Source organism: Mauremys mutica, chromosome 4 (assembly GCF_020497125.1).
Source record: "Mauremys mutica isolate MM-2020 ecotype Southern chromosome 4, ASM2049712v1, whole genome shotgun sequence".
Classification (NCBI taxonomy): domain Eukaryota; kingdom Metazoa; phylum Chordata; order Testudines; family Geoemydidae; genus Mauremys; species Mauremys mutica.
This window is the reverse complement of record NC_059075.1, coordinates 159,587,301-159,602,777: the sequence shown is the minus strand read 5'-3', so window position 1 is coordinate 159,602,777 and position 15,477 is coordinate 159,587,301. Positions and strand designations below refer to the sequence as shown.

At 55.7% G+C, this 15,477-nt stretch overlaps 1 protein-coding gene across 1 annotated transcript in view; it reads left to right on the top strand.

Moving 5' to 3' along the window:
• The window catches only part of LOC123368848 (RING finger protein 112-like), a 51,323-nt gene that overhangs the window by 4,828 nt on the left and 31,018 nt on the right, over window positions 1-15,477 (top strand). Inside the window, exons 4-10 of the mRNA XM_045014011.1 lie at window positions 413-550; window positions 879-983; window positions 1,285-1,335; window positions 2,247-2,303; window positions 2,517-2,603; window positions 2,775-2,904; window positions 3,059-3,189. Of these exons, the coding sequence (XP_044869946.1) occupies window positions 413-550; window positions 879-983; window positions 1,285-1,335; window positions 2,247-2,303; window positions 2,517-2,603; window positions 2,775-2,904; window positions 3,059-3,189 (699 nt within the window). The remainder of the gene's footprint in view (window positions 1-412; window positions 551-878; window positions 984-1,284; window positions 1,336-2,246; window positions 2,304-2,516; window positions 2,604-2,774; window positions 2,905-3,058; window positions 3,190-15,477) is intronic.

Below are 15,477 nucleotides of genomic sequence, written 5' to 3'. Positions count from 1 at the left end.
GTTTCCTTTGGAGACCCAGTCGAGCAGGTTACCACGTTCCCTGGCCCAGGGCAGCCCGGGGGATGCTGGACTTGCCAAACACATTTTAAGAGCCTAATTCTCACCCATGACCACACCCCTTTGTGCGCACCCCGTGCAGACAGCACCCACAGATATTAAGGACCCAGGAGGGCTGAGTTGGTCAGTGAGGCTCACCTGCCACCCCTTAGGTTAGAACATGATGCCAGGGCGTGAGGTGCAGTGAGTCCATCAGGTCTCACAAGAGTTGGTGGCACAGAGCAGTGACCCACCAATTAGCCTGTGTCACACTCCCATACCCTCCCCTCCCGAGCCCTGGGAATTTGCAGGATGGTGTGGGTCGGGCCCAGTCAATCTTATCCCCCCACCCTGATCTGACTCCCCCTCACTGCAGGACGCGAGGGACGGGTCATGGATGGGCCGGGAGGACGAGCCCCTGGAGGGGTTCGAGTGGCGAGCGGATGAGCAGCAGGTCACCAAGGGGGTGTGGGCCTGGAGTCAGCCCTTCTGGGTCCCGGCCAAGGGGGGGAAGGTAAGTGAGGTCATTGGGGGTGCACAAGGAAAGAGGTGGGACCATGAGTTGTCTGGGAGAAGGGAAAGGGGAATCGAGAAAGAGGGTGGAGGGCTAGGAAGAGAGGGAAAGGGGCTAGACCTGGGAAAGAATTCCCATGGGGCGCCTGGTGGAGAGATAACGGGGGGAATGGAGAAGAGCGAGAGGAGGGAGCTAGCACTGGGGCAGGTGAGAATGAGCTGCCAGGTGCCAGGGGGGCTGGGCAAGGGGGCAGTTCCGGGGCCAGAGGGGCCGTGGGTGGCTGGACGAAGCCGGGAGCTGACCTGGGGCTCTCACTCTTGGCCCCCAGGTGGCCGTGCTGCTGGTCGACACCGAGGGCTCCATGGACCTTGAAAGGAACAAGGAGACGAGCGTCAAACTCTCTGCCATGTCCATGCTGCTCAGCTCCTACCAGGTTTCGGGTGCTCGGCATAGGGTGCTGTGCTGTAGGGAACAGGGCGGGGCATTAGGCGGGGGACCTCTCCTCTCCTCTGATGGTAAGGGCTGGTGCTAAGGCCCCATAATGGCACTAGGGGGCGCTGTGCTGCAGGGAGTGGGGCAGGGATCAGCAGGGGGCGCTCTCCCCTGGGGGTCAGGGCTGGCCCCGATGCCCCGTGCGGCACTAGGGGGCGCTGTGCTCGGGGCGGGTGCCGTGGCTGGGAAGTGGCTTGGGGCGGCTATTGTTGCAGCTCTGTTCATCTCTTCATTATCTGCAGATACTGAACATTGGCCGTCAGGTGAAGGACCCGGATCTCGAATACCTGGAGGTGAGGCCGGGCAGCGCGACACAGAACGTGGCCAGGCCAGGTTCTCCCGTTATCCCCACAGGGTTATTATCCCTCCCCATGGGTCCTGTGGGGAAACTGAGGCCCAGAGAGAGAAACCGACTCTCCCACGGTCACACGGGCCTCTGGAGTCAGCACTGTCACCGCACGGCCCAGCCTGGCTCTCTGCTCCCAGGTGGCCGGCATTGGCCACTGGGACACAGTTGGGACCCCTCCCTCCCCTCCCCTCCAGCCCAGCTCCGCCGTCGGTGGGAAGCTGCTAGGGCCAGGGCTTGGGGCGCTCGCTCTGCCCCCTGCCCTGCCGGGTCGAGCCCCTGGCAGTCACACCCTTAGCAAGGTCACTGCACGTCCTGCCTCTCGGCCATGTCCCAGGCCGTGGTTTGGCCTGCGGGGCTGTGCAAACAGTGCTGGTAGCATCCGGCAACCTGAGGCAATGGTGTTTTTCTGGGGCGGAAGGGGCGCAGCTCAGGAACCGCTCGGGAAAGGACCCTACATCAGAATCACTAACCCATCCCCACCCTGCACCTCCACAGAGCATCCTGGAGACAAGCAGCGAGCCCTGGAACTGGATTTGCTCCTCTGTGGGGTGTAGGGGGCGGAGGAGGGGTATGTGCTAACAGCCACCCTCCCCCCAGCACCACACCCTCGTGCCCCACGGCCTTCCCCCATCCCCTGGGCTGGGTGCACCTTGCTTCTCTCTGCCCCACAGAAAATGCCTCTGTCCGTGTCCAGCTCCATTTCGCGCTTGCTGGGCCTCACTGCGAAGGGAGCAGGTCAGATGGGGGGGTGGGGATCAGGCCCCTTTCCTCTTCACAGGAAGGATCCCCCCGGCCAATGTAAACACCTCCCAGCCCCCAGACTCACTCCCTCCCCCTAAACTCTTCACTCTGCAGATGTTTGTGCAGGTGGCCGAAGTGGTGGGAAAGAAATACAGACTGGAGCCCATTCAGGTGAGACGACATTCCCCCCACATCACTCGCCCTGCCCCATGTGTCCCCACAGTGCACCTCTCCCCCACTCCACAGCATGCTCCTGCCCCATGCACCACCCCCCTGCCCCATGCCCTTCAGGGTTGAGGCTTCCCCTGCAGATACCGTCCTTTGCCCCCTTCCAACCTCCGCCACCCCCAGTGACCCCCCACTCCCCTCCTGTCTCCCCTGCAGCACCTAGACCTGCTGGTGCGAGACTGGAGCAGCTCCCTGGTCCTCGGAGCCCAGGGTGGGGAGCAGTATCTGAGAGACGTCCGACAGGTGAGTGTGGGGCTTGGGGGAGGGGTGGGATGAGGAATGGGACATGCAGCCTGTCCCGTGAGGCGGGGGTTGGCTCTGAAAGTTCCTCCACTCTTTATTTAGTGTTGCTAGCTGCATTTCATTGTTATAAGTTCTGTATATCTATATAACGATTCCCCCCGGCTCTGGCAGAGGCTGGCGGTGACGTCCCCCTGCAAACACCCCAAGGCCTTGGAAACGCTGAAGAGAATCAGCAGCCGCTGTTACCTGATGCCCTTCCCTGGCAAGCGGATCATGATTGGGAGCGAGGGAACCCTGAGAGGTAACCGACCCGGAACAGCGGCTCTGAGCCCCCTGCTATGTGCAGAGCAACGCGACTGGGTCACAGCACATGCCTGCACGTGGAAGATAGAGAGAAGAGGGATCAGATGGTCCCCAGTTTCCCCCACTATTGTCCATCTCTCTCCCCTTCACAGACATGGATAAGGATTTCCAGGAGAGCCTGAGGGACTATGTCACCACCTTGGTGAGCGAAGCCAGTCGACACGTCCGGACGGACCGGCATGGGGAGCTGCTCACCGGGACACAGCTCGCTGCCAAGATAAAGGTGGGGACCGTCCAGCTGTGCTGGAGGGAGCAGGAAGGGGATGCTCTCCCTTTGCAGTCAGTGATAATCCCAATACCCATAAGCATCGCTGTGTGACCTTTCCACAGCTGGCCCTCCCCAGAGGTGGCTGCATCTCACAGCTGAGAAAACCCATGTTCACAGCCTTTCTAAGCCCTGTGAGTCTGTGACGTGATGGTTTCTTTTGGTTCCTTTGCAGAATTTATCTGATGTGATGAAGAAACATCGCTCTGGGTTCTCCTCCCCCTGTCAGGTACCGTCTCTGTCTCGGACCTGATCGTGGGGTGTCTCCCCTCCCCCGTCCATACCAGGGCTGGGACAATGTTGGGAACTGGGTCCATGCTGCTGGAGGTGATGGGGAAAGGGTCCAAGTGAAATCTCACATTCGGGGTAGAAGATTTTGATTAGCCTGGAGGGTGGATGATGCTGGAGGCTTCGCCCCGTCTATGGACCCATCTCCTATCCATGAAACCCATAGCACCAAATCCTGTTTTTCCCCCAAGAGATGCCCGTTGGCATTTAAATGAGAGGAGCTTGTTAGAGCTGGCCCAAAATGGGAATGTTTTTCCTGCAGAAAACTTGGGAGTTTCCAGGAAAATCTCAGAATATTTCTGTGTGGAAAGGTCATTGGGGCAGGTCCTGGGAATTGTAGTTCTTGTGCCTCGTGTTCCCCATTCTTCTCCACGGATTGGGCACCTGGTTGAACTACACATCCCATGATGCACTGCAGGCAGCATGCAGTAGCAGGCCTCCCCAAGAGGAGAGACTCTGCTCCTGCGTCATGGGGATGTATCTCGGGCAACCCATCAGTCCTCCCCATTCTCCTCTATGGGTTGGTGTAACAGTGTGGCAGCCGCCTCTCACGAGCCCCCCCTCTGATCGGATGTGTCTGAGCTTCCTGAACCACTCCTGGCCCTAGGATCTGGCCACACCCCAGGGCTTCCTCCCTGGAGGCGATTGTTTCCCCCGCTCTGGGTCTGTTCTGACCCCAGCTCTCCAGCCAGGCCTCTTAACAGTTCAGCTCCCCTTCCGGGGGTTTAATCATTGTCCAAGTGTAGGTCACGTCCCCAGTGGCTTATCGGGGGGATCCGAGCCCACCCACTACTCCAGGTCCCAGCCCAGGGACCATAACAGTAGCAACCGTACACCACAGTATCCCTTTAGCAAAACTGTCTTTTGTTCCCTGGAGCACCTCCCAAGGTCCCAGCCTTCACCGACACCCTACCCTTAGCTCAGGACCCTTCTAAGTTCAAGCTCAGCAGCTAGCCAGGAGCTCTCCCTCGCTCCCCTGGTCCCTCCTAGCACTGAGCTCTCCATTATGGTGCAGTTCCCTTTGGCCAGACAGGAGCTCCCACCTGCACTCCACTGGCTCCTGCGAGGAATTGTCTGTCTCTGGCTCTGCAGCTCCTTTTTATAGGGCTCTCCTGGGCCCCGATTGGCCGCTCCCTGCAACCTCATTGATTGGCCACTTCCCCTGCAGTCACTCAAGCCTGCTTGGAGGACCTCTCCACTGCTCCCTTCCTGCAACAAGTCTGGCAGGGGGCTTCTGGGCCTAGTACACCCCATCACAGTTGGGCTTTCTGCTTCAACTGCAGCTCCCAGGAGCCCAGCTTTCAGAGGAGAATGGGAGGTTGGGGCAACCAAACTACATCTCCCATCATGCATCATGGTATCCTCTCTTGCTGATGGGAGGCGGTGCCTCATGGCTTCAGGCAGCAGCACCAGCTTTCTAATGAGTTGGGTGGTACTCGACCCCCAGCTCTGCCCCAGGTCCTGCTCCCACTCCATCTTCTCCCACCCCCACCCCAGCTCTTCCCTCCCCCAAGTGTACTGCACCCTCGCACCTTCCCCCTTTCACCCAGCACCTCCTGCATGCCACAAATTAGCTGATTGTGGTGGCTGGGAGGCCCTGGAATGGAGGGTGAGGCACTGATCAGCTGAGGCACTGGGGGAGATGATAGGGGGCTGCTGATTTTTCTCCATATGTGCTCCAGCCCCAAAGCACCCACAGAGTTGGCACCAATGGCAGCAGGACAGCATGGGAGGTTTAGTCCAAACTCAGTGCTGGGTGTACAGAGGAGAATCAGGCATCTGAACCACATTTCCCATGATGCACCAACATCTCCTCTCTTGGTGCGTGTCTCATGGTCATGGTGCATCATGGGAGGCACCTGCAGCAGCAGGGGAAGGGGGCAGGAGAAGGTGGGTTCAGAGGCTCTGTCTGCTGGCCCCGCTGGGGAGTCGGGCATAACCACATCACAGCACTGTCTGCTCCAGCCATAACCCCCCTGCCCACCCCCTGTGAGAATAGACCGGCCTAGCAATAGCCACTCCAGAATAGCTGCACTGCAGAGACTCTTCCAGTCATTGCTCCTCCACAACAAGATTTAACCCAGCCCGAACAATACCCCTCCCCCACCCCAAAAGGAGAGTGGAGATTCACACCCAAACCACCTGCTGCCTGGGGAATTGAGAAAAGCCCCCAAATACCGCCAGACCCATGAGAGCCGGCATCACTGAGGCACTCTCGGGAGCCAGCCTCAGGCCGAACTGGGGCAGGGAATGGAGCCAAGGCTGGGCTGCTGTGAGGGTCAGACCGCAAACTGGGGGTACCATAGCCTCAAACAGCTGCCACGCCCTCTAGCAGTGTCGCTTTGTTACCTGAGGCTGCTGCAGTGGAAGCTGGGTGGAGACAGGGGTCCATGAACTGCAGCTCACCCCGGCCTTGTCCTCCCCGTGCAGATGGCCATCACCTTCGACAACCAGAGAGTCCTGGACAGAGCCCGCGCAGACCACGCTGCGTTTCTGAACGATGAGGTGAGTGTGGGGGGACGGGTCTGTGCCCCTGGGCAGGGGAACTCGAGGCAACCATCCAAGCCGGTTCCACAGGCTCTGGGATTTGGGACAGGAGATGGGAGTTCATATCTCCAGCTCCCAGGGTGGCTGCAGAGATGGGAGACAGCGGCACATGAGTTGGGGGTTCTGCCCAGCACCAGCAGAACGGGGCCCCCAATATCAGGCGGGGAGGGCTATGCAGCACTGCACATGGCAGGCGCTTGATTTCAGTCAGGAGATCTGTGCCGTGCCCGGCACGATGGGAGCCAGCCCTGATCTCAGTTGCGGGGGTGTCTGAGCTCAGTTAGTGAGTGGGTCTGCGTGTTTCCTGGTGTGACATGAGCCTCACTCTCGGCCGTCTCTCCTGGTGGCTGCAGGACAGCAAATCCCGGAACATGTTTTACTGCCTGAAGGTGCGGCCGAGCAAGATGGCGGAGAAGTTCGCGGAGCGGCGCGGGCAGTTGCTGAGGCGGTGCCGGACGGACATGCGGGAGCCGGCGCCGGAGAAAGAGGCCCAGCTGACGGAGCTGGAGGCGGAGCTGAAGCAGGAGGCTGAGACCTTCCTGGAGACCTACAGGAAGCGCTTCAAGAAATTTGTCATTGCAGCAGGCATTGGCACGGGGGCGCTGGTCCTGGCACCGGTGGGGGGAGCTGCCGGTGTCGGGGTCGCTGCTGCTGCTGCGCTCGGTATGGCTGAGGCAGCAGCCATTGGAGCCGGGGTGGGCGCCGTGGCTGGGATGTGTGTGGGCGGGGGTGTGGGACAGGGAGTTGGTGGGAATGTCACCTGGAAGGATAAGCAGAGGGCTGAGGCCAGCGCCAGCCAAAGGGAGCAGGGGGACGGCACTGAGGAGCAATCTGATGAAGCTCCCCTGATCAGAACAGCGCACTGCTAAGTCTGGGGTGACAAATAAGGTGATGGGGCTGCAGAGTGGCCGAGACACTTCGGCCACAAACCATCCTAGACCAGGGGAGCCACCCACCCACAGATTCTAAGAAGGGACATTGGGTAGAATCTGCTCTGAAAAACCTCCAATGACTGTGTGACCCCCAGGCCCATCAGTGCCAGCGGACAGAGGGTTCAGTGCCCTGTGTCAGCACCTTGTAATATATCAAATGCAAGTCGAGAGCACCCTGAGCATGAATATGCGTGTGTAACATAGGCCTTGTCACGCCGTTTGGGGTCACACTCACATGCAGATATGGAAAACTTGTTTTGAAGTCTGAATAAAGGCAGGGTTGGCAGACAAGTTTCTGCCAGACAAAGGACGTATATTTGCCTGTGTCATAAATATAGAGGGAAGGGTAACAACTGCTTTACCTGTAAGGGGTTAAGTAGTTCAAATAACCTAGTTGGCACCTGACCAGAAGGACCAATGAGGAACGAAGATACTTTCAAATCTGGGGGGGGGGGGGAGGATTTGTTTGTTTGTTGTTGTGTGGGTTGTTCCCTTTCCGGATGGTAAAACATCTCCTGAAAATATACTTGGAATAATCCATCTAAATCCACAGAAATTGTAAGTAGGGCAAGGAAATGCATTAGGTTATCTTTTGTTTTGGCTTGTGAATTTTCCTATGCTACAGAGGTAGTTTTAATTCCTGTTTTTGTAACTGTGAAGCTGAGCCAGAGGGGAATCCTCTGTGTTTAAAAGCTTTTTATTATCCTGTAAAAGTTACTTTCCATCCTGATTTTGCAGGTGTGATTCTTTCACTTTTTTTCTTTATAAATAAGTTTTTCTTTTAAGAACCTGATTGATTGTAGTGTCCTGAAGACAAAGGGTCTGGTCTGTGCTCACATTGCTGGCCAATTCGTTGGTATGTTATTCTCAAGCCTCCTCAGGAAAGGGTGACGGGGCTTGGGGTTAGGGTTAGGGTTTGAGGGGATAGGGATTCCAAGTGACCCTTCCCTGAATTTTTGTGTTAATAACTTGGTGGTGGCAGCAATACTGTCCAAGGTCAACGAAAGGAATTTGTGCCCTGGGAAAGTTTTAACCTAAGCTGGTAGGATATAAGTTTAAGGGGTCTTTCATGCTGGTCCCAACATTTTACCACAGAGTTCAGAGTTAGGGGGGAACCCTGACAAGGTGACAGTGTGGTGGGATCATTTTGAACTACAGACCTCAGGATTTTAAAAAGACACATTTTTCCTTTTCGCTGCTTAAAAGCCAGGGAGTTATTTTTTCTTTTCTTTGCTGCCTGAGGAAGAACAAGCAGGCAAAAGGGTTCGGCCTGAAAATCAGGGAGTTTCTTTTAAGGGACACTTTTTTTTAATTTTATTTTAGCTGAGAGCAGCTGAGGTTTTTTTTCTTTGCCTGGGGGCAGAGTAGTTAAGCAAGGAAATTCACAAGCTGTTTAGGGTTTTTTTTGCATTTTTCACAAGCTGGTTGCATTCTGTCTGGTGGGCTTTCCCTCGGTGCAAATACTTTTCTAGTAGAGATGTAAAGTCAATATTCCTAACTTTAGATACAAAAATGATACATGAATGATAATCCTATTCAGCAAATCAATACCTTTCCAATGATACTTCACAAACCCCATCTTGCATAAAATACATTATGATTATGACACAATCATATCATAATATTACTATGAAAAGCATAGGAATCAATGTCACGATCTGCTTGTGCCGGGCTGGACAACTGGCCCCCCCGGTGAGCTCTGCCTCCCCAATGCAACTCCAGCTCTTAGCTCAGTTCTTCAAGATACAAGGGGCTTGGGGGCTTTAAGTACCAGCCATGTCTCTACCACCCAAAGAGTTATTCCCTCCACAAATGTCCAGTCTCTCTCTGTGCTCTCCAGCTCCATCCAGGGACTCTCACTGCTGACACCAGAAGCAGAGTGTAGCCAGGCACGAGGGATGTAATTATTGCAGTGGCTGTAGGCTGACATAAATTAGGTCAGCTTAATTTTGGAGTGTAGACAGGCCCATAGTCTTGCTTTCACTACAGCTGTAGCTCCATGTTGTGCTATGAACTGAAGTGTGCGCCTTGAGCTGGAATCATTCCAGCTGCTGCGTAGCATCCCTGTGGGACAGCACAGCTGGTAGTTCTGTGCATTTCCAGGGGATCGGGGCTGGACACGCTGTCATGGAGTCACAGGCCCGATGCTCGGGAACTACTCTGTATGAAGCCAGCCAGGACTCTGGGTAGCGTGACTCCCCACAGGGCACGCTGTCCAGGCAAAGACGCCTCCTCAGCTATGGCGTTCCTGGGTCTGACCTCGGAGCATTCAGCTCCCTGTTCTCACTGGGCACTTCCTGCAGCAAGTCCACCTGAACGGACACCTGGGGAAGCTGGAGGGACCCTGCATCCCAACTCCGCAGTTAGCAGTGACTCAGCCAATGTTGTAAAACAGAAGGGTTTATTAGTCGACAGGAACATAGCATAGAACAGAGCTCGTTAACCAGAAAGCAGGGCCTAGTTTTTCTATAGGACAGGAATCCTTTGTCTCCCACTGTGTTCCCATCCCCGGTTAGTGAAAAAATACTAGTATGATCATAGAGTCCAGTACCAGGTGACTTGGTCACATGACCCTGCAGCCATAACGCAGAGGCTGTTTGTAGCAGCTGAAGTGATTTTCAAGAAATGTTTGAAAATTTGAGAGATGTCAACATTTGAGACCAACAAATGTATTTGGGGATAAGCTACAAGCCACTTTGTTAGTGAAAAGATGTGTTAGTGTATTTACATCCAGGGGCGGCTCTAGGCACCAGCAAAACAAGCTGGTGCCTAGGGCGGCAAAATGTAGGAGGCGTCCCCTGCCGCTGGGGAGGGCGGGAGGCTGGGCCGGGGGACCTGCCGCAGTCATGCCTGCGGGAGGTCCACCGGAGCCCCGGGGCGAGTGGACCTGCCGCAGGCATCACTGCGGAGGGGGCGCTCGTCCCGCGGCTCGGCTGGCCCTCCCGCAGGCATGACTGCGGCAGGTCCCCTCTTCCCGCGGCTCCGGTTGAGCTCCCGCAGGCATGCCTGCGGCAGGTCAACCGGAGCCGCGGGACCACGGCACCCATCGCAGTCATGCCTGCGGCAGGTCCGCTCGTCCCGGGCTCCGGTTGACCTGCCGCAGTCATGCCTGCGGGAGCTTAACCGGAGCCGCGGGAAGAGGGGACCCGCCGCAGGACCGGGGAAGGGCGGCGCAGCGCACCGCGCTGCTTGGGGCAGCCTGATTTCTAGAGCCGCCCCTGTTTACACCTTCCTGCTGTCATTTTCACTCCATGCATCTGATGAAGTGGGTTCCAGCCCACGAAAGCTTCTGCCCAAATACATGTGTTAGTCTTTAAGGTGCCACAGGACTCCTCGTTGTTTGTGCTGATACAGACTAACCCAGCTCCCCCTCTGAAACCTGCCAACATTTGCAGTGATTATAGAGCAATATTTGATCCTTACAGAGAATAGTTGAATCTGAGGGATTTTAGATCAAGGGTCAATAACTGGGGGAGAGGGTTAAATCTGAAAGCACTTTATATCCCTAACGGATCATTACAAACTAGCAATACAAACATTTTGGGAGGTTTTTAGTTTGATAATTTGATGTCCCTGTGACAGAGGCCGTTCACCACTGGTGGCGTCTCCTCCTGGGGATTAGCTGGGCCAGGCATTGCGCCCTCCTCTGGCCATGTCTCTCCCATCATCCTCTTGCTGTCTGCCACGCTGGGGGCCTCCTCTCCATGTCGTGTGCTTGGGCCAGGTCACCATGTTTCCCCTTCTGGGGGGTATCAAAGTCTTCCCAGGATGAATCATCCTACGGAGTCCACTAGCCTCTGCCTGGTCTGTGCCACATCCCCAGTGGCTGGCAGCCTCCCAACTCCCTCCTCTCCGGGAGGGACCACAGGCCGCCCTCTATAGCCCGGAGCACCTCCCTGCCTCCGGGGGCGGACTGCAGCCTGCCCTCCTGCAGCCCCCAGCTGCTCCTGGGCCTCCTGCAGCCCCCTCCTGTTCCTGTCCCGCTGACCCTGCTTCCAACCGGTGGCCCCTCTGCAGCCTAAATCTCTCCCATTCTAGCTGCTTCGTTTGTTCATTGGGCACTTGGCCTGTTTCAACTCGAGGGTTGCCAACCCTCCAGGCCTGTCTTGGAGTCTCCAGGAATTAAAGAGTCGTTTTAATACAAAACTGAGAGTTCAGTAGAGAGGTGGAAACGTTGCCGGGGGATTAGATCAATATTCAGTCATAAGAGAGATGAGGGGAAAACGGGAGGGAATCTGTGTCAGTGGGTGCACGTGGCCCAGGCTGCCTGGCTGGTGATGCAGGGGGGTGGGGGGAGTGAGGCCCGTGTCTCTCAGTCTCCTTCACACGGAGCCGGCGTCACTCACGGACGAGGCCAATGCAGGACTCAGTGCGGTGCCCAGCCCCATCCACTGGCCTTGGCCTGCCTGGTCTTTGCCCCCTGCGGCCCATGGGCAGAGAGCAGAGTGACCCCTGGTTCCCCAGTCCCAGCCCCATGGGACAGACGGGAGTGGAGGGAATCTTTAGCCAGGACTCACCATCTCTCCCTGGCAATGTGCCCTCCCTCCTGCTTCCCTCAGTGGTGGGGGAGTTCAACCAGCCAACTCCAAAGACTCCTCCCCTCCCAGGAGAAGGAAAAGCCACTGAAGGTCCCTCCCCTTCACCCCACAGCGCAGGTTCACCATCGCGGGTCGGGAGCTTTCAAGCCGTCCCCTCCCAACAGGGAAACCCACAAGCAGTTCTTCCTCTTCTTCTCTGTCTGTGCAGCGCCTGGCACACGGGGGCCCTGATCTCAGCTGGGGCAGGGACCGTCTCACACTGTGTGTTGGCTGGCGCTTTGAGGTGCTGCTTATAATGTGCTATTAATATGCTTCACGCCGGCTATAAAAATTACATAATGATCCCCGAGCCCAAAGACTAGTTTAAAGTCAGAGAATTCACCTCTTTGCTGGTCATACAGGTGCTGTCCCTGCCTCCAGCACAAGAGGTCTCTGGGTCTGTGATGTATTTGGTCCCAGTACTAACGATATATGATCATCTCCTTCTGGAAACCACAGCAGGGAGAATTTCAGTGACGTCTCTCAGTAACGTCTGTAGCACAAGTCTTTGCTTTAGGAGCAGGGGAAAGGAGTTTCCTGAGAGTGGGGTGGGGTGTTGGGGAGGGGACGTATTTTGGGGAGCAGGGAAGGTTTCAGGCAGCTGTTTCTTGGCTAACATGGACCCAGGGGTCTTTTTGGAGGAAGTCCTGGCCCAACTCACCTTCCCAATAACGGAAACCCTCCGTGATTCCCCTCAGCCTGAATTTATGTCTCCCTCATTCCCTGCTACTAGAAATCGAATCACATCACAGACACCCCCAGGTCCCCCACCACTCTGCTGCTGCACCCTCCCCAACATCCCGGACCCGCGTCCCCATGAGTCCCACCTCCCTCAGTCTCTCACAGACGGGGCTTGGACTGAGCCAGCACAGCTGGGTGTTCCTATGCAAATTTTGCATAAATTGTCACACATTTTGCTGCACAAAACTAGGCAGCCGGGCTGTGGTGGTTCTTGTTCCCTGTTCTGCGAGGAATGTTGCAACGTCCCTGCCTGGTGTTATATGCAGGGTGGTTGTAGCTGTGTTGGTCCCAGGGTATTAGAGAGATAAGGTGGGTGAGGTCGTATCTTTTATTGGACCTACTTGTGCTGGTGAGAGAGAAGCTTTTGAGCCACACGGAGCTCTGCCTCAGGTCTGGGAAAGGTTTCAGAGGGGTCGCCGTGTTAGTCTATATCAGCAAAAAGAACGAGGAGTCCTTGTGGCTCCTTAGAGACTAACACATTTATTTGGGCAGAAGCTTTCATGGGCTAAAATCCACTTCATCAGCAGCACGGAGTGGAAAATACAGTAGAGAGGTATAAATACACAGCATAGGAAAAGATGGGAGTCACCTTACCAAGGTGGGGGGGGTCAGTGCTAACAAGGCCAATTCAATTAAGGTGAAAGTGGCCTATTCTCAACAGTTGACAAGAAGGGGTGAATATCAACGGAGGAAAATTACTTTTGTAGTAACCCAGCCACGCCCAGTCTTTATTCAGGCCTAATTTGATGGTGTCCAGTTTGCAAATTATTTCCCGTTCTGCAGTTTCTCATTGGAGTCTGGTGTTGAAGGCTTTTTGTCGAAGAATGGCCACTGTTAAGTCTGTTATTGAGCGACCAGGGAGACTGACGTGCTCTCCTACTGGGTTTTGAATGTTACAAGTCTTGGTGTCTGGGAAAGGTCTTTAGCAGCGACACTGAGTAGAAGTGCCTGGTGTTAGGGACTTTGGTCGTTCAGTGTAGGGCTCTGTCCTTCTCTCACTGCACCTCCCTCCCAGCAACATCTCCGCTCTCGCTGGCAGTGGGCAGGGAGCAGGTTGGAGCCACTTCTGCCTGAGAGAGCCTGGCTGGGAGGCAGCAACCGCCCATTCCCTGCCCGGACTCTGCTGCCCGGGACAGGGGCTGGCTGAGCGAGTGGGAAACATGCCCGGGGAGGGGGGGCTCCAGCTGACTCGGCCCCTGTCCCAGGCAGCTGGTGATTCCCAGTTTACAGAGTTTTGTTGGGGACCCTCCCCACCAGCTCCCCAGGTGAGCTCAGTCACCATGTGGCCAGCTCTGCTCTGGCTGCTAGTCCAGGGCTGCCACCGGCTGGAGTGTGTCTGAGCGCTGGGGACGGGACTGAAGTTAGGATTTTTAGTACAGTTTTGCAATCTGCACCTTGAGCCCTGCACCCCTTTGCAGGGAGGGGAAATCCTGGGAACAGAGGCCGCCGGCCAGCAGAGATCAGCCCCTCTGCAGTGACTGAGGAGTCCAGAGCCAGATCTGAACCTGAGGCTCCGTCACGGGGTCGTGAGGGCACCATCCTTCAGCTAGCGAATCAGGGAGACTGTTGGGGAGACCCCCAGTCCCTGAACTGTGTCCTCAAGGCAGGGAGTCAGCAGCTTTGGGGATTTTAATACTTGCTGCCTATTAAATCTGCAGCGGGACCTGCCACCTTCTCCCACTTGTGAGTCTTTGGGGCTGTTCGGAGCCCAGGCAGCAACATCGCTAACTGCTGCACAGAGATATTGTGGCCACAGGCCATCAAGGGCCCCTACAAAGAACATGTACCAACGGGACACTGATTATTACATAGGACTCAGGAAATTTACAGTTATTATCAATGTGGGCACAAACGACCCTGAGAATTGTCTTTTACCCTGTTATGTTATATTTGTCTCCTGTTTAACATAATGACTCTGTCCAATACATTGTGTGTGGTTGTGTTATTTCTTGGAAGTCTCCAACTGTGTGGTAAGAGGGGTTACCCCGTGATTAGAGTTTTCCTCCCACGCCGCCCTGATGACCTGGCCAGGAAGGAGCGAGGGGATGGAGGCACCACCAAATACATTCATGTGGGTGGAGGCGGGTTCCAGAAGAACCCAGGCCTGACCATCGAAAGCTGAAAGGAGATTGGTGCTCAAGGGGGTAACTGGGTGGATGTGTCACTATCCGGGCAGTGGGAAGACGGGTGTGGTATAAACACCTCACTAACTGGATAGATCTATCTATGGACCTCCATGTGGGGCTGGTGTCCATCTCTCTACTCATGTCTCCTCTCAACAATCCCTGGCTCTAGCTATCCCTGTCAGCTCTGTCCTCATCTCTATATCTTTTCTCTCTGTCTCATTATAGGTGAGGCTGGTAGAGACACCACCAGTCAAGGCTGACCGACACTTTCCATTTGAAAACCGTTTTCAGTTGCCTGTAACTTTGCCAAACTGTAACTGTTTGAGCTGAAATTTCCCAGGCCGAGTGTCTGCCTCCAGCTGAAGTTTTGGGGAAAGTTTCCACTAAAATGGATCAGCAATTGCCTAGAGTGAGGCCAGGAAGGGGAAAGATCTCTTTTTGCCATGTGTCATGGTTACAGGGCTCTGGCTGCTCCTCTGACACCAACTCTGGGTGCGTCCCATCACGTGCCATTAGTAGCACAGACACACACGGCCTGCCCTTCCTTTCACTGGCACACAAGAACATAAAAATGGCTGTACGGGTCAGACCAAAGGTCCATCCAGCCCAGTGTCCTGTCTTCTGACAGTGGCCAAAGCCAGGTGCCCCAGAGGGAGTGAACCTAACAGGGAATCACCAAGTGATCTCTCTCGGAAGGACAGCCCTGGGTTTCCACTCACCAGAGGGGCCTGCAACTTTTCTGTAGCTCTTCCCACGGGTGGATCCCAGCCGTTCCCTCGTGGCCTGTTCATTCACCTCCCTGGGAACCTCCGCCCCAGCACCCTGGCTGACGTGTCCAGCATCACGTCCCTGAGAACCTGCCCATTCAATGGGCTTTCTGGGATTTTTGTCCTGTGTGACACAGACACGCCCAGGCTGGTATATGACACCTCTGTCAGACCATCTTCTTGATGGTTCACCAAAGGGGGGCAGAGGTTGTGTGGGGGGGTCATGGCTTTGCATAACTGGTGCTGCGCCCTCAGCTTTGGAAGAATT